We start from the raw sequence: 18,007 nt of genomic DNA on the forward strand, positions 1-18,007 counted from the left end.
TGCTCCTGGGGCAGCCAAGATCATCCAAGTGGACATAAACATAAACTTTCGTCCAGTAGAAGAACCTCACTGCCTCGTCGAAATGCTCCCGGCAATGCAAAAAGCATGCACCACGAGACTCGATTTCTGTCCGGTGTTACAGGCAAGGGCAACAAGAATGGTCACCACAACGTCTTGGTCATGCCTTGGCCCGAATGTCGATTTTGCTGCCTTTTTTGTTTTGGCAGAAGGAAAAAAACTCGTCTCATTTTTCCGATGATTTTCAATTTTCAATCTTCAATGTCTACCCCGGCAATTGGAGATGCTTCTCCAAGTTGGTCCCAAGATTATCATTTCTCTTGTTTCTTTAATTCCTCCACGTAAATCTGCTGCAAGAAGGTTGTACGCATATCTCGAATCCACTTGCCTGTCGATGCTAAAGTCGCCCACAATCTCCAGATCCCTTATTAACAGCCTCACAGCATAAAAAAGCCCATTGGTCTACAAAAGTGGAAATGACTGAATCCCAGTCTTCCTTTGTGTCTAACAGCTTGCCAACTTCCTTCGACGTCAAGTCGCGCGATTCAGGCCAGCGTCCGGCATGGGATCCACATCTATAAGATCCCACAGTTTCGCAGTAGCAACTTCTATGCAGACCCTGTCTAGGATATTCAGCGAGTGCGGATGGTTGGCTGCACAATACTCCACTTGTTGACGTCTACACGGGTCATCATCTACAACGGCAGCTAGAACCGAAGCCTGCTTGCACTTGTTCCTGCAAATGCAAACATCACAACCTATTAGTGACATGCAGGCATGCATGCAAGTGAAGCGACCACAAACCTTGGTGAAACCTTCTGTTCGAAAGACTTTGATCCTGTAGTTGTCCGCCCTTCCGTATTTCCTGTAGTGCATAGCATCAGACAACATCCCTAAGATCACCTTGTAGCTACAGAGAACATCCATTATCGACTCGTAAGCTTGGAGGCGCTCCTTGGCATCATACCTCCACTTCACTGGGTCCAATCCCTCAACACCATCGACAATGAATGATATCCTCGCCCAGACCCATCCGATCCTCCAGAAAAGCCTTGAGTGAAGCGAGATCCCTTACAGTGTCGGCCGTGACGTTGGGCTGCTCGGCGTACGCAAGCTTGAGCGCATCAACAAATAAATCAATGAGGCAACTGCTAGCTCGTTCCATGTTCCATAAGCACAGCACTATGGTCTTCTTCGGAGCTGCAGTGCAAAGGAGAGAGGCAAATGCCCTGAGCCTTGCAAGACTTGCCATCGCCCTTGGGCCCGACTACCAGTATCTCCTCTCCGGGAAGCATATCAAACCACATCAGAGCATCGGGCAAGCCTACCACGTTGATTGCTTTCCTGGCCTAGGACCCGGATCCAAAGTAGGAACTTTGTTTACCTTGTGGACATCGATCAGCTTCCAGGTGGCAGCAGTAACTGATAGTGTATTATTCAATACACTATCCTTAGTCAATGTTTGACTTTCTCCACCTTGACCAAAAATGTGATTCATCGGTTCCAGTATGGTGGCTCACTCGGCTTTCAAATTCTTCCCACTCTCACGAGGAGTGTGTACGCGCAGCATCCAAGTAGCATCACATTTTCTAGGTATATATATCATTCAAGGCAATCGTTATTCATCACATCCATCGATCCACTCGTCGCAAAGATTCATCCAGTAGTTCTTCCCTCTTGATCATCAACTATGGCTCTCTCCAAATCTCACGCTGTCTCGATTGCTTTGCTCGCATTCTTCGTGTGCGCAGTAGTTTCATCCGATCCAGATCCACTCCAGGACTTTTGCATCGGAGATTTCAACGTCGTCCCCGGGATCAATGGATTCCCGTGCAGGAACACGTCCACAGTCACGGTGGACGATTTCATCTACAGCGGAATCGTCAACTCCTCCAACACCACAAACATCAATCGCTCCGGTGCAATCTTTGGAACCGTGCTGAGATTCCCAGGCCTCAACACTTTGGGTCTCTCCATCGCTAGGCTCGACTTTCTCCCGGAAGGGATCATCCCTCCACACACCCATCCCAGAGCATCGGAGATGGTCTACGTAGAAGAAGGGACCGTGTACGCCGCCATCGTCACAGCGGACAATCGCCTGTTTGCCCGAGTGATGAACAGGGGAGAAGTCATGGTGATTCCTCGCGGATTAATCCACTGGCAGATGAACGTAGGAAGGACCAACGCGAAGATCATCGCCACTCTCAACTCCCAGCTTCCCGGAATCCAGTTCATTGCAAGATCCATGTTTGGATCTCGGCCAGAGGTTCCCGACGAGGTGCTCGAGAAGACTTTTTTCTTGGATGAGCGTGGCATCAACCAAGTCCGATCCAACTTCGTATGAGATTTTGCCCCGTTTATAAAATTCTTTTCTGAAAATAGCCAAGATCATCGCACACATAGATAGTGACCAATCAACAGAGAGAAAGGTTCCTTAGCTAACTTCACAGATCTCACAGAAAAAGTCTGCGTTGAATGGATACCACTAAGAGGGTTCAAACTCATGCTGGGCGTGGTTACCTCCGCAAATCCTTTCATCAAAACCTCTCTTTTTTTCATACTTTTCTGTTGCGTGTTTCATAGTTGTAGATAATTTTTCTCATGTTCTCGGGAAATGCTCAACTCTTTTAACGACGTCCCTGTTGCATTTGGTGATGTCTTGGGACTTGCTTGGAAAGAATTTGGGAACACGAGGTCTTTTAAAAGCTACTGAATCCAGCACAGCTGTGCTCTTTGTTGTACAACCAAATATGTATGATCAGTTCTGGCTGGAGAAATATATAAGTGCAAGCAGGCTTCGGTTCTAGCTGCCGTTGTAGATGATGACCCGTGTAGACGTCAACAAGTGGAGTATTGTGCAGCCAACCATCCGCACTCGCTGAATATCCTAGACAGGGTCTGCATAGAAGTTGCTACTGCGAAACTGTGGGATCTTATAGATGTGGATCCCATGCCGGACGCTGGCCTGAATCGCGCGACTTGACGTCGAAGGAAGTTGGCAAGCTGTTAGACACAAAGGAAGACTGGGATTCAGTCATTTCCACTTTTGTAGACCAATGGGCTTTTTTATGCTGTGAGGCTGTTAATAAGGGATCTGGAGATTGTGGGCGACTTTAGCATCGACAGGCAAGTGGATTCGAGATATGCGTACAACCTTCTTGCAGCAGATTTACGTGGAGGAATTAAAGAAACAAGAGAAATGATAATCTTGGGACCAACTTGGAGAAGCATCTCCAATTGCCGGGGTAGACATTGAAGATTGAAAATTGAAAATCATCGGAAAAATGAGACGAGTTTTTTTCCTTCTGCCAAAACAAAAAAGGCAGCAAAATCGACATTCGGGCCAAGGCATGACCAAGACGTTGTGGTGACCATTCTTGTTGCCCTTGCCTGTAACACCGGACAGAAATCGAGTCTCGTGGTGCATGCTTTTTGCATTGCCGGGAGCATTTCGACGAGGCAGTGAGGTTCTTCTACTGGACGAAAGTTTATGTTTATGTCCACTTGGATGATCTTGGCTGCCCCAGGAGCATGATTTGGGGGCATGGCTTGGTGACAGAGGCGATAGATACCATGGCGGTGGAACAAGGACCGCAGCTGAGGTTCCTCAAGAACGTCCAAGATGGTGGGAGGGAAGTCCATCACTTTAGCAATGGGAGTGGAGATTACTGGAGCCCAAAATTTCCAGCGAAAACCCGTGGCCCTTTCCTTGCAATGAGATCGACAGCTTTGACTTTTCTCGTTGACCTTAAATCTGATGGTGTTCCATTATGGTGGCTCACTCGCTTTCAAATTCTTCCGTGTGTATGCATGTAGCGTCGCAATTCCTAGTATATATATATCATTCAAGGGAATGATTTCTCGTCACAAATCCAGTAGTACATTCATCTCCGAGAGCTTAATATCGAGTTTTTCCTCTTTCCTCGATCTGGGATTGGATATGGCTTTCTCCACTTCTCACGCCCTCTCGATTTCTTTGCTCGCATTCTTCGTGTGCGCAGTCGTTTCATCCGATCCAGATCCACTCCAGGACTTTTGCATCGGAGATCTCAACATTGTCCCCGGGATCAATGGATTCCCGTGCACGAACTCCTCCACAGTTACTGTGGACGATTTCATCTACAGCGGGATCGTCAACTCCTCCAACACCACAAACATCAATCGCTCTGGCGCCATCTTCGGAACCGTGCTGAGATTTCCAGGCCTCAACACTTTGGGTCTCTCCATCGCTAGGCTCGACTTTCTCCCGGAAGGAATCATCCCCCCACACACGCATCCCAGAGCCTCGGAGATGGTCTATGTAGAAGAAGGGACCGTCTACGCCGCCATCGTCACCGCGGACAATCGCCTGTTTGCCCGAGTGATGAACAGGGGAGAAGTCATGGTGATTCCTCGCGGATTAATCCACTGGCAGATGAACGTAGGAAGGACCAACGCGAAGATCATCGCCACTCTCAACTCCCAGCTCCCCGGAATCCAGTTCATTGCAAGATCCATGTTTGGATCCCGCCCAGAGGTACCGGACGAGGTGCTCGAGAAGACTTTCTTCTTGGACGAGCGTAGCATTGACCAAGTCCGATCTAACTTTGTTTGAGATTTTATAAAACCTTGAGCAAGAACTTTTTTCGTACGGAATAGTTAGTTGATAATATTAGTTTAGGGTTTAAGAACCTTTAACTAAACCCTTAAAGGAAGGCTGGAAAAGGAATGGTGCAGTGTTGGGAACCACACGAATATCGCAGCAAACTGCCAAGAACAAACAAAGACAAAAAGAAGAAAAAAATTTCGAGATTTGCGGCAATGTGTGGGGGAGATAAGCTGGGGATGGATTTTTTAATGATTTACGAACCTTTGAGAGATTGGATTGGAATCAATCAATCACACGAGAACTCCTTCTCTTATCATTTTTCTTTCCTTGGGCCGATTTTTTTGCCTTTGTTTCGTGTACTTGTTTATCCCCTTATCGGAGTGTTCCCAGCCAGTGCGCGAGACGACGGCGATGGCGAAGAAATAGAAAGAAAATCGCGCAAACAAGAAGAAGAACAAGAAGCTCCACTCACGAGGTAATATAAAAAGAGGTTTTTTTCAATCGCGAGTCTATGGATCGATGAGCGAGCCAGAAGAAATCGAGAAAGAAAAGGAGGGAATCGATTGATGAAGGCCTCCAAAAATCCTAGTGGAGGAGGAGGAGGAGGAGGAGCTCTCCTCCAAGAACTAGAAGCTCTGAGCCAAGCTCTGTACAAAGCCCAGATCGTCCAGGCGCCCACCACGAATCCAGCGCCAAGACGCGAATTTGATCAGATGGGTCACCGCCGGAGAGTGAGCGAGGCAGTGGGTCGTCCCCAGAAAGCTCCGCCCAATCCCTCCGCGCTGGAATCCAGGCACTCCATCTCCGACATTGGCCGCAAGAACACCACCGGTGATAAAGAACTGGACGAATCGTTAGCAGAGGAGGAAGAGATCGACGCGGCGAGGCTGGCCGGCGGGGGGAATCAAAAGAAAGGCTTCTGGAATTGGAAGCCACTCCGCGCGCTCTCACACATCGGCCAGCAGCGATTCCCCTGCGAGTTCTCCGCCCACGTCCATTCCATCGACAAGCTCCCATCCTCCATGAATGGGCTTCGCCTCCAAGTCCAGCTCCGCCACCGTGACACCGGCGTCCAGACCATGCCCGCCAGGGCCTCGCACGGCAGCGCCGAGTTCCAGGAGATCCTCCATTTTCGATGCACAGTCTATGGATCCAAGAGCAAGTCCTCCGGGACGATCAAGTACATGGCCAAGTCCTTCACGCTCTCGGTGGTGGCAATGGACGTGGAGGAGCTCGATCTTGGCAAGCACCAGCTCGACCTCAGCCGGATACTCCCATCGCAGGAATCCAGCGGCGCCGCCAAGCCCACCGCCACCACCGCCTGGAACACGAGCTTCAAACTCTCGGGCAAGGCCAAAGGGAGCTCTCTCTCGGTGACTTTCGGGTATGAGATCTTGGAGAGCGGTGGCGGTGGCAGCAAGATCATGGGAAGTAGCGGACGTCTCGGGCAGTCGCGCGGCGGAGCGGTGTCGCGATCGTTCAACAGCCTGCCGAATTCGCCGCACGGCTCCAAGTTCCACAAGAAGACGTCGAGCAGCGTCGCGGACTTTGGATCGCCGGCAGCGTCGGAGCCCGGGAACGAGTACGAGGATTTCGCTGGGATGGATCAGTTCAAGCTGGATGATCCGGAAGAGCCGCCGCCACCACGGCCGCAGGGACTTCCACCGCCACCGCCAACTTTCAAGGCCAGCGCCACTGCCAACACCACCACCCGGACGTCCATGGATGGAGTATTGAGCGATCATCGGCGCGGGAAGTCCTTGTTTCCGGAGATTGATGCGGCGATTGCTCCGGGGACTCCGGGACGGAGCCAAGAGCGCGAAGAAGAACAGCAGCAACATGCTGTGGAAGATGTGGAGCAACTGGACGATGCCGCGGAGTTTGGAGTTGTGGAGAAGGGCGTGGAGACGAGCGTGCTGGAGGAGTTTAGCGGGTCCATCGCACCGATGGATCGGAAGGAGAGTAGTGTTCCAGACGAGCCGAGAGAAGTGGAAGAACAGGAGCAGCAAGAGGATGAGCAAGAGCAAAGCCTGGACTATAAGTTTGAGGAGGAAGATGACGAAAAAGAAAATGGCGCTACAAATGATCTCCAAGGACACCAAGTTGAGGAACAAGAATCCAAAGAAAGCGATCGAGAGGGTCCGGCCGAGACCGTCGACCGGAAGAAAATCGACGAGGAGGCCGAGAACATGGATTGGAAGCAGCAGGACTACGACTGGAAGCAGGAGCTTGAGCAGGACTATCTGTTTGACAGCCTCAAGAATCCGGGCTGGGCAGCTCGCGAAGAATCGAAATCGATCAAGGTGGCGGAGTATGACATCAAAGACAGAGCTGGAACGGATGAAAAGATGGTGGGCGATCATGACTACGACGATGAGATCGTCGCGGATGAGTTCCTGGATATGCTCCAAGAAGGTGGCGGCGATGGTGGCGGCGGTGGGAAAGAAGAGGAAGAAGAAGAAGAGTCGGAGTCTCCGCGAGCTCTACTGCTCAAGCAATTCGAGAAGGAATCCATGCTCGAAGGATTCGGCTTGGAGGACGATCAAGCGCCAAAGCTCCAAGAAGATCAAGAACACAAAGGTGACAAAGCGGTCGAGCAAGCTCGAGCGCCAGTGGCCGAAAAGATCGTCCCGGAGGATTGGAGCTACAGCGACGACGATGACAAGGAGCTAGCATCGATCATGGACGCGGCCGAGTCGGAGCTCCAAAAGGCGACGCAAGCTTTTCGGAGCAAAGCTCGCGCGAAGATGCTCGAGGACGCCGAGGCCGAGGCGCTGCTCCAGGAGTGGGGTCTCGACGAGAAGATCTTCCATGGGTCGCCACCATCTTCTTCGTCTCTCAACCCGGAAGAACTGCAGTCTCTCGTGCCGAGATCCAAGCTCGCGGAGGAGCTGCCGGCGCTTGCTCCCGGGGTTGGATCCAGCGTTCCCACTGCCGATGGCGGGAGCTTGCGATCCATGGATCCGGCGCTGTTCGAGAGCAGTGTTGGCGAGAGGAAGAAGAACAATGGCAAGCTGGTGATGCACGTCTCCAAGCCGGTGGTGGTGCCGGCGGACATGGGAGCGAGCGCTATGGATGTTCTTCGCAACTTTGCGGCTGCGGGGAGCGAGAGCATGGCGGCGCAGGCCATGGAGGCGATGCCGCTCGAGGACATCACGGGCAAGAGCGTGGAGCAAATCGCGCTCGAGGGGCAAGTTTGCTTGGAGGAGAGCAATCGAAGGTATGGTTTTCCTCGTCCAAAGTAGTGTCTGCTTGCTCGCTTGATCGATGGTTCTTGGAGAGCTTGGTTTTGATCGTGGTTCTCTCTTTCTCGTGATAGTCTCGATACACCTTTTCTTTCTCGTGATATTCTTGATATTCTTCCACCACCTTTTCGTGATTTTCTTAAGTAGTTTACTCTTGTTTCACCACCGAGAATGATCTTGTTTTCACCGCTGAGAAAGCTTGCCAGAAGTAGTGATCTTTCCTTGACTCATTTGATCGATGGTTAATTCTCGCAGATATGATGCTGCGCTGCTCGAATCCAACCGCTTAGCTCTGGAAGATGGGAGCAGCAGCAAAGCTCTTGCGATCCCAGCCTCTTCCTCGGCACTTTATCAGCCTTCCAGGGCCAAGAAAGCGATCACTGCTCAACGATCGCGGGAGGCGGGAGAGTTCGTGTCACTGGACGAGCTCGCGCCGGTGGCCATGGAAAAGATTGAGCAGCTGGCAATGCAAGGACTCAAGATCCAGTGCGACATGGCGGACGAGGAAGCTCCATACTCGGTCGAGGCCTCCGCGAGCGTGCCGCTACTCAAGGGATCATCGTCAAGCTCGTCGCTGCTACTGGAAGCTCCATCCTCGGATGGGATGATCTCCATGTCTCTCTCGCTGGACGAGTGGATGCGACTGGACGCGGGACTGGACGATGACGAGGAGGCGAGCGAGAAGACGAGGGCGGTCATGGCGGCACACCGAGCAGCGCATGCGGATGAAGCGGCCACTACCGCGGACCTGGTGCTCAATCTTAGCGGCGATGGTGATGGCGGAGGTGGTGCTAGCGGCGGTGGTGGAAAGATGGGAAAGACTCTCACGCTCGCGATGCTCGTCCAGCTGAGAGATCCACTGAGGAACTTCGAGCCGGTTGGAGCACCGATGATGGCGCTGGTCGAGGCGGAGAGAGTGATGGTGTCGCCGCGGCCAAAGCTGTGGAAGCGAGTGGCGCTCAAAGGAAACAGTGAGCCGGAGCTGGAGGACGAGGAGGAATCAACAGCAAGAGCTATGGACGAGGAAGAAGACGATCGAGCAGCGGCGATGGAAGCCGAGCCACAGTTCAAGGTGACTGGCATCCACGTCGCGGGGCTGAGCTCCGCGGTGGACGAGCCCAGCTCCATGATCTCCTCTTCCTCCAGGAGTTCTTCCAAGAAGCAAGCTTGGGGGAGCCAGCGGCAGCAGCAATCCGGATCGCGCTGGCTGGTCGCGAATGGAATGGGGAAGAACCCGAGCGGCGCGATCAAGCATCCGCTGCTGCGATCGTCCAAATCCGCCGCCGCGAGCAAAGGCAAGGATCAATCTTCGTCGCTCTGGAGCGTCTCTTCGTCCTCTTCGTCGCCCGGCGTCTCCCGCAACCCAGACGTGAAGTTCGCGAAGCTTGGCGCCAAGAAAAGGTTTTAAATCTGCCGAATATGCTTGTATATTCTAGTTAAGTTAGTCTAATCTAACTTTAAACATGAAGAATATGCTTATATATTTCTTAAACACGGTTAAAGAAAGTTAAACCTAGAGAATATGCTGGTAAATTCTATTTTGCCTTTAAAGGTTTGCTAAGATAAAGGTAGTAGCTTTTAATATAAAGGAAGGGGGTTTTAGGGTTTATCGAGAGGGAAGAAGCGATGAAGTATAGGAAATTGGGGAGCACGGGGCTGGAAGTGAGCGTTTTGGGATTTGGGGGATCGCCGCTGGGGAGTGTGTTTGGGTCGGTCAGCGAAGAATCGGCGGTGGAATGTGTTCACGAGGCGATTCGTCTGGGCGTCAATTTCTTTGACGTTTCTCCGTAAGATTTCTCTGCGAATCCATTCGATTCTTCTTCTGTTTGGCTGCGTGATCTTGTTGCGGTGGAATAGATCGTGAATTTCCTCCACCGAAAAAAGCTTTGTCATACAATTGGATTTTTGTTGCATGGCTTTCCTTTTGGAGAAATTCTCGAGCATGCATGGATAGAGGATTGAGTCTTTTTTTTTTTTTTTTCTTTGCTTTAGGTACTACGGCAATACTCTCGCGGAGAAGAACTTGGGAAAAGCTCTCAAGGCGATTCCCAGGGAGAAGTTTATCCTCTCCACAAAGTGTGGAAGATATGGAGATGGCTTCGACTTTAGCGCGCAGCGAGTGCTCAAGAGCGTCGACGAGAGCTTGGAGCGATTAAATCTCGACTACATTGACATCATCCAGTGCCATGACATCGAATTCGGCTCCCTCGATCAAGTAAGATACCTTTCCTTTTTTTTTTTTTTTTCCTGTAAAGTTTGATCTGGAACGATAAAACTCTACACAGGTGATATCCGAGACAATCCCAGCGCTACTTGGCTTGAAACGACAAGGAAAAGTCCGCTTCATTGGAATCACCGGGCTTCCACTGGCCATCTTTCGCTACGTTTTGGACAGAGTCGAGCCTGGAACAATCGACGTTGTTTTATCATACTGTCACTATTCCCTCAACGATTCTTCGCTCGAGGGTCTAGTTCCGTACCTCAAGGACAAGGGAGTCGGGATCATCACTGCTTCGCCCCTCGCCATGGGACTACTCACGGAGTCCGGTCCTCCAGTGTGGCATCCAGCGCAGGAAGAAATCAAGGTACTCTAGAGTTACAAGTTCTTGTTGGAGCATTGGAGAAACTTTTCGATTTGTTTTTCTTTGTAGGAAGCCTGCGCCAAGGCTGCTACTCACTGCAAACTCAGGGGTCACAACATCTCTGAGATAGCATTGAAGTTCTCGCTCTCGAATCCAGACATTGCCACCACGCTGGTTGGAATGTGTTCTAGCCAGCAAGTCCACGACAACGTCAAAGCGGCGGAAGAGCTGGAGAGCGTGGATCAAAAGCTTTTGGACGAAGTGAAGGAGATCCTCGCTCCAGTGAAGAACAAAACTTGGCCGAGCGGAAAACCAGAGAATAATTGAATTGCAAGGAACGCGTATCAATCACAAAAATAAAGTTTGCCATAAGATAAATAATTAACTAGCGCACCGAATCAATGGTTATCCATCATCACTATCTATACGTCGGCGATTCCAGCGCGCGGCAGCGTTGTCTTTTACTTCGGAAGAGGTCGAGGCGAGGAACCTTGCGGCAGCTGTGGGAGTGTGAGGCACTTCCCATGCGTTCTTGAAGGCGCTATGGCGGATGTTACTCTGGAGCGGAAGATCAATGGGGCTGTTCTTGCTGGGACGATGAGGACGAGCTCATTTGCGTGTTTTGCCAGGGTGCGCTCGATCGCCCAGTGACGGTATGAGCAAGCTTTTTCCTTTCTTTCTTCCTTTTCGTGAGTATCTCCGTTTTCTTTCTTCTGTAGACTCCGCTCAAGAAGTGGTTCGCCCGAAATGTGGAAAATGCCGCGTCAACTTCCATCAAAGTTTCATACAGCAGCAGAAGATCAACCCTGAGAAGGGGGTTGATGTTTGGCTGCTGTATAAAACTTTGATGGATACACGTACCAGCCATTCGAATTGCGAAGATTGGAGCTACTACACCAGGCCGTCCATGTCCTTCAAAACCAGAACCGGGCCTGACAAGGCTTTCAAGAGCGAGAGAGCGAAAAAACCCGAGTTGGCCAGAACCACTTTGGAGAAATCACAGCGCAGAGAATGATCATTCTCCGCACTGGAATTGCTCCAAAGTGGTACTGGCCAACCTGAGTGGAAAGTGACGAAGGTGCCCCAATCAGTACTTAGTCATGTCAAGTAGTTACGAGGACGATGAGGACCATGGAGAATGAGAATGGTTTCTTTACACCGGGAGGTGAGATCGATCTTAATATCTGTATTTGCATTTTTACTGACGCTTTCATTTTCGATGCAGTGGTGGCCGAGATTGAAGTGGGAACAAAAGACCAAATGATCAGCCAGCTAACGGATCTGAGAGCTTTGTTTTGATTTCGAAAACACTTGTTCGATGTCAAGTGTTTTCGAAATTGAACAAAGCTCTCTCCGTTGGTTGCTTGAAAGGCTATCCAGTAAGTGTTGTGCAGTGAGTTAACGTGTTTTGCAGGTCGTCAAAAGACGTTCGTTCTGCTTACGCACCTCAAGAAGGCGGGCTTGTACAGAATTGAGAGATGCTGGCAAAAGATTGGTCTTTAAGGTAAGAATCCTGTTCACTCTTTGTGCATCAGTGTGCTTATTACTTGTTCGTCAGATGTGACAACGAACCAGTACCCTGGACAAAGGTGTGTGCGTAAATTCTATTGTGTACTTGCTCTGAAATTCGTGGTGATTATTAAGTGATCGGCCACGTCCACTTCTAGAGAAAATGCAAAGGATGTCAACGAAATAAAGGCGCAACTCGACTGCAAGGTGGAAATTGTGTTATTTTCTTTCCGTATTCTCTGAAGACACAATGGCAGGTTCAGGATTAGTTTCAGGGACGTTAATCCTTCATAGAAGTGTCTCGATTAAAGACCAGTACGTGTTGATCTCGACTTGTTTAAATCATAGTGTTTACACGACAATGTGGGCTTTGCAAAAACGTATTGCAACGTACGCTTTGCGGTTATGTCAAGTTTTCATCAGGTCAACAAATGAAAACTGCCGGAAATGGAGAGTAATCAGGAATCTTGCATTGCCAATTACTAAACGTGATAAACAATAGCTTGTTAATTAATAACAGGTCAGATATACTAGGATATGCTAATTTATCAAAACTGAGCATAAGCTGTTTAGAGAAATAAAACCTTTACAACGTATAGAATCTTTGGCGAATGGCATTGCCAATTTGGAGAAATATACCTAAACTAGAATCTCTATAATTTATCAAAACTGAGCATAAGCTGTTTAGAGAAATAAAACCTTTACAACGTATAGAATCTTTGGCGATTTATAGTCTCGCAAGATTGGCAAGACTGTCTCGACGCTCTCCCTCTCTCTCTCTCGCTCTCTCTCGTTTCTCGCTCTCGTCCATCCGGCCGAGGAAGACGAAGAAGAAGAAGAAGAAGCTCATCTCGTTCCCATCATCCGAGCTCGACCAAAATTCTTTTTCTTCCTCACGCCGCGGCCTCCTTCACGTAGTTTTGAAACGTCCGGATCTCTCCTGTCAAGCTCGCCGTCACTATGACCAGCCCCAGCCCCGCGGACGAGAAATCGGCCCCCTCCTCGTCGACGCTCGTCGCATCGCTCCTCTCCTCGGCCCCGGTGGCCGCGCTTACCACCGCCGAGTGACCATCCTCGCCACCTTCCTGGTTGGACGCCAGCGTTGCCGAGTCCATCAACCTGGTGGAGCCATCGTCGGTGACCGGGAACACCGTCGAGGTGAGGCACTCGAAGCACGGCCCCGGGAAGCTGCTCTGCTTGAGCAACTGGAAGATGCCGTCCAGAGCACCTCGGCGATCGCTTGCGTTCTTGCCTTCGCTCTCCGTCGACCAGGGGACCGCAACCGTGACGCTGTCCGAGAAGAAGCTCTCGCACGACTTCTCGCTGATCTTGAGCTGGCCCCTACAAGTGGAGGTGGGAGGTGTCACGTTCCACAGGTAGACATGTGAATCTTCACTGGCGCTGATGATAAAGCTGCCGTTTCGGTTGAATGACGCCGAGATTTGACTGCTCATGTTGCGGAATCCTTGGAAGAATAAACAAAACATAAGACCGTGTCAATCAACAGGTGTTGAATCTCTTTTGCTTTCCTATGACGCACCTTTAAATCTTGCGACGAGATCCGTGTTGTCATACAGACGGATTTGGGAATCGTTTGAGGTGATGAGTATTTTAGACGGATTTCCTGGCATACACTGTGGAAATACAAAGAACGGATCAGAACTGTTGGGCTCTTATTTAAGATTTCATTCTTTACCGAACCTGAATGCCAGTGATCTTCTTGCCACGGAAATTCTTTCCCTTCTTATTCACCACATCCACGTTCGCGTAGAGCTGCAGTTTGTTGCCTGAAACGAAAAGGAGAGCTTTAAAAAACCGACACTGGAACCGACTACGAGTAAAATACGGACCACTGGTATCGTAGAACCGGCAAGTTCCTTTGTACAGGCCTATCATCGCGCACTACATGGGAAGATTCGTTAGCACGCCGACTCATAGAAAACCCGAGGTGTGAAAAGAATACCGTGCCATCTGGAGTGTAAGATGCCGCCGTTACTATGTCACGCAAGTCTGTCCAATCGATGACTTGATGCTCTATGATGCTCCATATGCGCGCCTTTCCGTCCAGTGAACCACTGAGGAAACAGGTATCATCGACGGGATTGAAGGCAATGCATGTCACTACCTCGCAAAACAAAACGAAAGGCTATAGCGTGATTACAAGTCACTAATTCTCAGTATGCCGGCAAACATTGCAAGGAAAAAAAAGAGATAAATGCAAGCGTTTGCAAGCAACTCGGTCCTTACCATAGTCCTTGTGCAAGAAGACGTGTAGGCACGTTTGGTTCCGGACGTCCCACAGTCTCACGGTCTTGTCCATGGAGGACGACAACAAGAGAAGCTGAAACCAAAGAAAAGAAAAGAAAACCAGAGGTTAGGCAGCTAAAGATAAAGAGAACCAGGGGTACCTTGGAAGACGACCACGACAAATCCAAAATATCTTCTGTGTGGCCATGGAGACTGCACAGCGGCTCACCGTCGAGCCCGAAAGCTTTCAAGCCAGCTTTATCGTCGCTCGTCTTTGACGAGCCTCGCTTTTTCTGATGTGGTGGCTTCCTAACCTCGTGAGTCCCCCCATCCGCTGCGCTAGCGGCGACTTGATTGCTCGATAAAACAATCTTCCACACCCGGACAACGCAGTCCTGCCCGCCACTTGCGAGGTACCGTCCGCCGGTACTGAACTTAAGAGCCCAAATCGGACCTTGGTGAGCATGAATCTCCTGTCCCATGTACAATTCCGCCAACTCTCTTACAGCTTTCTTGCACACGCGCACCTTAATTCTCTGCATTTTCCATGGTCTTCTCGCATCAGACCTTGGCTGAGCAGTAGACACGTCGTCTTTCTCTGCTGCAGCACTGGGAGTGCTTGACCGCCTCATGAAACCGCTAAACCATCTCTTCTTCTTGGGCTTCCCATTCAGCGGCAAATACGAAGAAGACGATGAAGAAGACGAAGAAGTCCCTGGTTTTTTCCTGTTCTCCCTGTCGACCCTCCTCATTTCCTGTACAATTGGAGAGAGTCCCAGAGAACTGTCAAACTCCTCTCGCGACAGCTCCCTCCCCGTCCCAACCTCTCTAACTCTGTTCCACGACCCATCCGATCCGAGCTCCTCGACTATAAACTCCTTGCCGCTGTCCAGATCCTTTATCCTATACACGAACTCCCTGCCACTGCTGTTGGTAGAGCTTTGACCATCTACATTGGCGTCGGTAGACCTTCCATCCGCGAGAATTGGGCTGCCGGGGCTGACCAAATCCCCATTTCTGGCATCTTCGTCCCTGGAGCTCTCGTAGCCGTCGCTAGAGCGAAGACGATCCAGATCCACGGACTCTCCCCTCAAATGCTCTCCTCCCGAGAGGGGATCCGAGATGCTGCGGAAGACCCGAGGCGTGGAGGCCGTCGACGGAGGGAAGGAATGGCTGGAGGTGAGGAAAGAGGGCTCCCTGCTGCCAAAGAAATCCTCCAGCCCCATTCTCTGGAGCAATCTCACCCTACGCTCCCCGACGCTGGCCGGATCGCTCCTCCACACCGCATATTTCGAGTCGCCGGAAGGGAATGCGGCGAAATCCTGGCGCTTGCCGCGCTGCCGCAGCTTGAATCTAGCAAGACGCTCACCATCGCTGCTGCCACCGCTATCGGAGCCGGAGGTGGTCGCGATTTCTTCGAGAGTCTCGAAGAATTCCTCCTCCTGCCCCTCGCCGTCGGAGCTCGCGGCGTCCGGAGCTTCTCCCTCCGCCATAGCTGCTGCATCTACCGGCGCGCCATCGCCATCGTCTTCTCCGTCCTAGAAACCTAACCTAACCACGGTAGTTTAGGCGTTAACTACGGTCCAGGGGCCTTGACGTGGCGCCAAACAACCGCACGTCACCGACAAGGCCGAGCTGTGATTTGCTTAAAAGAAAGCGATTTATCTCTAGTCTTTAATCCTCTCTCTCTCTCTCTCTCTCTCTATTTAGCGATCGATTCCATTGTTCTCTTAGGAATTCCTGGCGGCATTCACCAGCTCTAGAGTGGAAAGCGATGGAATTTGCTTGGAGCTTTTCAACGATCCATGGCCCAGCGCATTCAAATCAAAGCGCTCAGATGGTTTGGATTGTCTCTAGCAGCAAAATTTCGCTGGAAATAGGCCAAATTGACCAAGCACCTGGTGGAATCCGGCAATGGAAGCGACTGGCTCGCCGTGCCGATCTTTCACCTTTTTGCCCCAAATTTAAAATCCAAAATGCGCGCGAAACTTTTTCTAGGGTTAGGGTTTATCGCCGCGCAGATGAAGCTCAAGCAGCTGGAGAGCGAGCTCGGCCATCTCGTCCAGTTCCAGTCTCCAAAGGTATGGCGCTCTTGCGGCGCTCAATGCGCTCACTCGAATCTGGATTCTGGTCGCGCAGATCGAACTGGAGCAATACCCGACTGGCGCGCACATCGCTTCTCGGATGATGTACATGGTCTCTCAAATCCTTTTTTCCTCCGTGAGCGTGACGAATTCCTTCTTTTGCCAGGCTGAATCCAACTTTGGAGATATTTGTGGGAAATCCATCGCTGATCTTGGCTGTGGCTGTGGAACGCTCGGTGTGGCTGCGTCTTTGCTCGACGCCAGGTACGCATTTATTTTCTGCAAGATTCGTTTCTTTCCTGAACGTTTTCTTTTCTTCTTTCTGTAGTTACGTGATTGGTTTCGATCAAGATCTCGCGGCTTTAGACACTGCCCAAGAAAACTGCCGGGACCTTGAGGTATGTAAGCTTGTAACTTCGTAACTTCACAACTAGTTCTTGGTCTTCTTTCTTTTTTCTTGTTATTCTTCTGCACCTTTTCTTTTTTTAATTTTGTAAGTAACTTGTGGCTCTTTTTTCTTCGATCAGATCGACATGGATTTCGTGCAGTGTGATGTCAAGAGTCTTGGTTTGACGCGTAAGTGCTTACCGACGTCATATAGATGTTACACCTCTCATTACAGGAATCAGTGTCGACACAGTCGTAATGAATCCTCCGTTTGGCACTAGAAGGAAGGGAGCTGACATGGAGTTCTTGTCTGTAGCTCTGAAGGTACTGTGAGCTCCTTTTTTCCTCGATTGTGATGCTATATGTTGTTTCAGATCGCACGGACTGCCATCTACTCTTTACACAAAAGCTCTACAAGACAGGTTCTTCAAACCCAAGTTTTGACGAATACTGAAATGACTTTCCTGGTGGCAGCATGTGAAACGAGCAGCTCTGCAGGACCTCGGGGCTAAAACCGCAGAAGTCTTGTTCGAGGTAGAGTTTTTTCAGTGCATTCACCTAGTTCTGATGACTTGATCTTTTGTTGCAGTTGAGATTTGACTTGAAATCTTTGTACAAATTCCACAAGAAACAAGAGCTGGACATCGCTGTAGATTTGTGGCGATTTACCGTTTAGCGCACAAATCCTGCGAAGAATTTACAAGGTAAAGCATTGTTCCTGGTCGCAAAAAAGACTGACTAGATTACTCTCGCAGGACATCGCAGATATATAATTTCTTTTCTGTGCTTACTGTAGCGTCAGAGGTAGGGTTATGGGGAAAGCGTTGATGATCGCGGTGGATGACTCTGAATCGAGTGCCTATGCTGTCAAGTTCACCCTGGAGAACTTGGCTTCAAGCGACGATGCGATCACTCTAGTTCATGTTCGCTCGGAGGTAGATGGTAGGGAGTTTCTTTTGTTCTTTTGTTCTTGTGATATGATCTTCGTTGTCTTCTATTCTAGTTGAGGGATTTTATGGAACACCGGATTGGGTTGCCGAAATGGATCAGAAGTTTGAAGAGCGAGCTCGTGGTATTCTGTCCCGCATGAAGGAAATTGTGGATGGGCATAAGGTACTTTGTGACAAGCTTTTGACTAGCTCATGATTTCTTTTTCTACAAAACAGATACCTTGCATGATTGTATCCAAGAAAGGGGATGCCCGAGAAAAGCTGCTAGAAGCTGTCAACGAGTTCCCTCCAACAATGTTAATACTGGGAAGCCGAGGCCTCGGAATGGTGAAAAGGTTCGCCAAAAAGCTCTAGTTCCCATTCCCTAAACCGTGGATTTGGACAGGACGTTCCTGGG

The 18,007-nt window shown here is 50.2% G+C and overlaps 7 protein-coding genes across 8 annotated transcripts in view; 6 read left to right on the forward strand and 1 right to left on the reverse strand.

The window, feature by feature from the left end:
- Positions 1–1,708: 1,708 nt before the first annotated feature.
- On the forward strand, positions 1,709–2,362 carry LOC9660154 (germin-like protein subfamily T member 2). The gene has a single exon (XM_024683996.1). It carries the CDS (start codon positions 1,709–1,711, stop codon positions 2,360–2,362), a length of 654 nt encoding a protein of 217 aa, XP_024539764.1.
- A 1,229-nt stretch (positions 2,363–3,591) lies between these two features.
- LOC9659769 (germin-like protein subfamily T member 2) lies at positions 3,592–4,612 on the forward strand. Its single transcript, XM_002978949.2, has 2 exons — positions 3,592–3,778; positions 4,020–4,612. The coding sequence occupies exons 1-2, from the start codon at positions 3,592–3,594 to the stop codon at positions 4,610–4,612; spliced, it is 780 nt and encodes a 259-aa protein (XP_002978995.2).
- A 257-nt stretch (positions 4,613–4,869) lies between these two features.
- On the forward strand, positions 4,870–9,343 carry LOC9659770 (protein PLASTID MOVEMENT IMPAIRED 1-RELATED 1). The gene is made up of 2 exons (XM_002978950.2): positions 4,870–7,826; positions 8,107–9,343. Exons 1-2 carry the CDS (start codon positions 5,173–5,175, stop codon positions 9,257–9,259), a joined length of 3,807 nt encoding a protein of 1,268 aa, XP_002978996.1. The 5' UTR covers positions 4,870–5,172; the 3' UTR covers positions 9,260–9,343.
- Positions 9,344–9,455: 112 nt separating this feature from the next.
- Positions 9,456–10,818, forward strand: LOC9659771 (L-galactose dehydrogenase). The gene is made up of 4 exons (XM_002978951.2): positions 9,456–9,638; positions 9,844–10,066; positions 10,137–10,436; positions 10,503–10,818. The coding sequence occupies exons 1-4, from the start codon at positions 9,478–9,480 to the stop codon at positions 10,758–10,760; spliced, it is 942 nt and encodes a 313-aa protein (XP_002978997.1). The 5' UTR covers positions 9,456–9,477; the 3' UTR covers positions 10,761–10,818.
- Positions 10,819–12,601: 1,783 nt separating this feature from the next.
- LOC9659773 (WD repeat-containing protein YMR102C) lies at positions 12,602–15,725 on the reverse strand. Its single transcript, XM_002979073.2, has 7 exons — positions 14,351–15,725; positions 14,190–14,283; positions 13,906–14,063; positions 13,793–13,844; positions 13,644–13,729; positions 13,483–13,576; positions 12,602–13,407 (listed from the first exon to the last, which is right to left on the reverse strand). The coding sequence occupies exons 1-7, from the start codon at positions 15,680–15,682 to the stop codon at positions 12,836–12,838; spliced, it is 2,388 nt and encodes a 795-aa protein (XP_002979119.2). The 5' UTR covers positions 15,683–15,725; the 3' UTR covers positions 12,602–12,835.
- A 468-nt stretch (positions 15,726–16,193) lies between these two features.
- On the forward strand, positions 16,194–17,459 carry LOC9660155 (methyltransferase-like protein 5). Of its 2 annotated transcripts, XM_002978953.2 has the most exons (10): positions 16,194–16,270; positions 16,329–16,385; positions 16,440–16,537; positions 16,602–16,671; positions 16,801–16,849; positions 16,896–16,984; positions 17,035–17,082; positions 17,135–17,194; positions 17,250–17,364; positions 17,416–17,459. In XM_002978953.2, the coding sequence occupies exons 1-9, from the start codon at positions 16,211–16,213 to the stop codon at positions 17,334–17,336; spliced, it is 618 nt and encodes a 205-aa protein (XP_002978999.1). In that variant the 5' UTR covers positions 16,194–16,210; the 3' UTR covers positions 17,337–17,364; positions 17,416–17,459. The 2 variants fall into 2 exon arrangements, with proteins under 2 accessions (XP_002978999.1, XP_024539872.1); XM_024684104.1 differs by having other exon boundaries at positions 16,329–16,537.
- LOC9659774 (universal stress protein A-like protein) overlaps positions 17,432–18,007 on the forward strand; it is a 1,107-nt gene continuing 531 nt past the window's right edge. Inside the window, exons 1-4 of the mRNA XM_002978954.2 lie at positions 17,432–17,602; positions 17,664–17,773; positions 17,827–17,945; positions 17,996–18,007. Coding sequence (XP_002979000.1) covers positions 17,473–17,602; positions 17,664–17,773; positions 17,827–17,945; positions 17,996–18,007 — 371 coding nt within the window. The 5' untranslated portion in view covers positions 17,432–17,472. The remainder of the gene's footprint in view (positions 17,603–17,663; positions 17,774–17,826; positions 17,946–17,995) is intronic.

This window comes from Selaginella moellendorffii, unplaced genomic scaffold (genome assembly GCF_000143415.4).
Source record: "Selaginella moellendorffii unplaced genomic scaffold, v1.0 SELMOscaffold_39, whole genome shotgun sequence".
Classification (NCBI taxonomy): Eukaryota; Viridiplantae; Streptophyta; class Lycopodiopsida; order Selaginellales; family Selaginellaceae; genus Selaginella; species Selaginella moellendorffii.

Coding starts and splice junctions, on each gene's coding strand:
- LOC9660154 (XM_024683996.1), top strand. CDS start 1,709: ATGGCTCTCTCCAAATCTCACGCTGTCTCGATTGCTTTGCTCGCATTC.
- LOC9659769 (XM_002978949.2), top strand. CDS start 3,592: ATGGCGGTGGAACAAGGACCGCAGCTGAGGTTCCTCAAGAACGTCCAA. Junction 3,779..4,019: donor CGTTGACCTTAAATCTGATG/GTGTTCCATTAT, acceptor TCGTGTGCGCAG/TCGTTTCATCCGATCCAGAT.
- LOC9659770 (XM_002978950.2), top strand. CDS start 5,173: ATGAAGGCCTCCAAAAATCCTAGTGGAGGAGGAGGAGGAGGAGGAGCT. Junction 7,827..8,106: donor TTGGAGGAGAGCAATCGAAG/GTATGGTTTTCC, acceptor TAATTCTCGCAG/ATATGATGCTGCGCTGCTCG.
- LOC9659771 (XM_002978951.2), top strand. CDS start 9,478: ATGAAGTATAGGAAATTGGGGAGCACGGGGCTGGAAGTGAGCGTTTTG. Junction 9,639..9,843: donor AATTTCTTTGACGTTTCTCC/GTAAGATTTCTC, acceptor TCTTTGCTTTAG/GTACTACGGCAATACTCTCG. Junction 10,067..10,136: donor AATTCGGCTCCCTCGATCAA/GTAAGATACCTT, acceptor AACTCTACACAG/GTGATATCCGAGACAATCCC.
- LOC9659773 (XM_002979073.2), bottom strand. CDS start 15,682: ATGGCGGAGGGAGAAGCTCCGGACGCCGCGAGCTCCGACGGCGAGGGG. Junction 13,845..13,905: donor CTTACACTCCAGATGGCACG/GTATTCTTTTCA, acceptor CTTCCCATGTAG/TGCGCGATGATAGGCCTGTA. Junction 13,577..13,643: donor AGAAGATCACTGGCATTCAG/GTTCGGTAAAGA, acceptor GTATTTCCACAG/TGTATGCCAGGAAATCCGTC.
- LOC9660155 (XM_024684104.1), top strand. CDS start 16,211: ATGAAGCTCAAGCAGCTGGAGAGCGAGCTCGGCCATCTCGTCCAGTTC. Junction 16,271..16,328: donor TCCAGTTCCAGTCTCCAAAG/GTATGGCGCTCT, acceptor CTGGTCGCGCAG/ATCGAACTGGAGCAATACCC. Junction 16,985..17,034: donor TCTTGTCTGTAGCTCTGAAG/GTACTGTGAGCT, acceptor ATGTTGTTTCAG/ATCGCACGGACTGCCATCTA.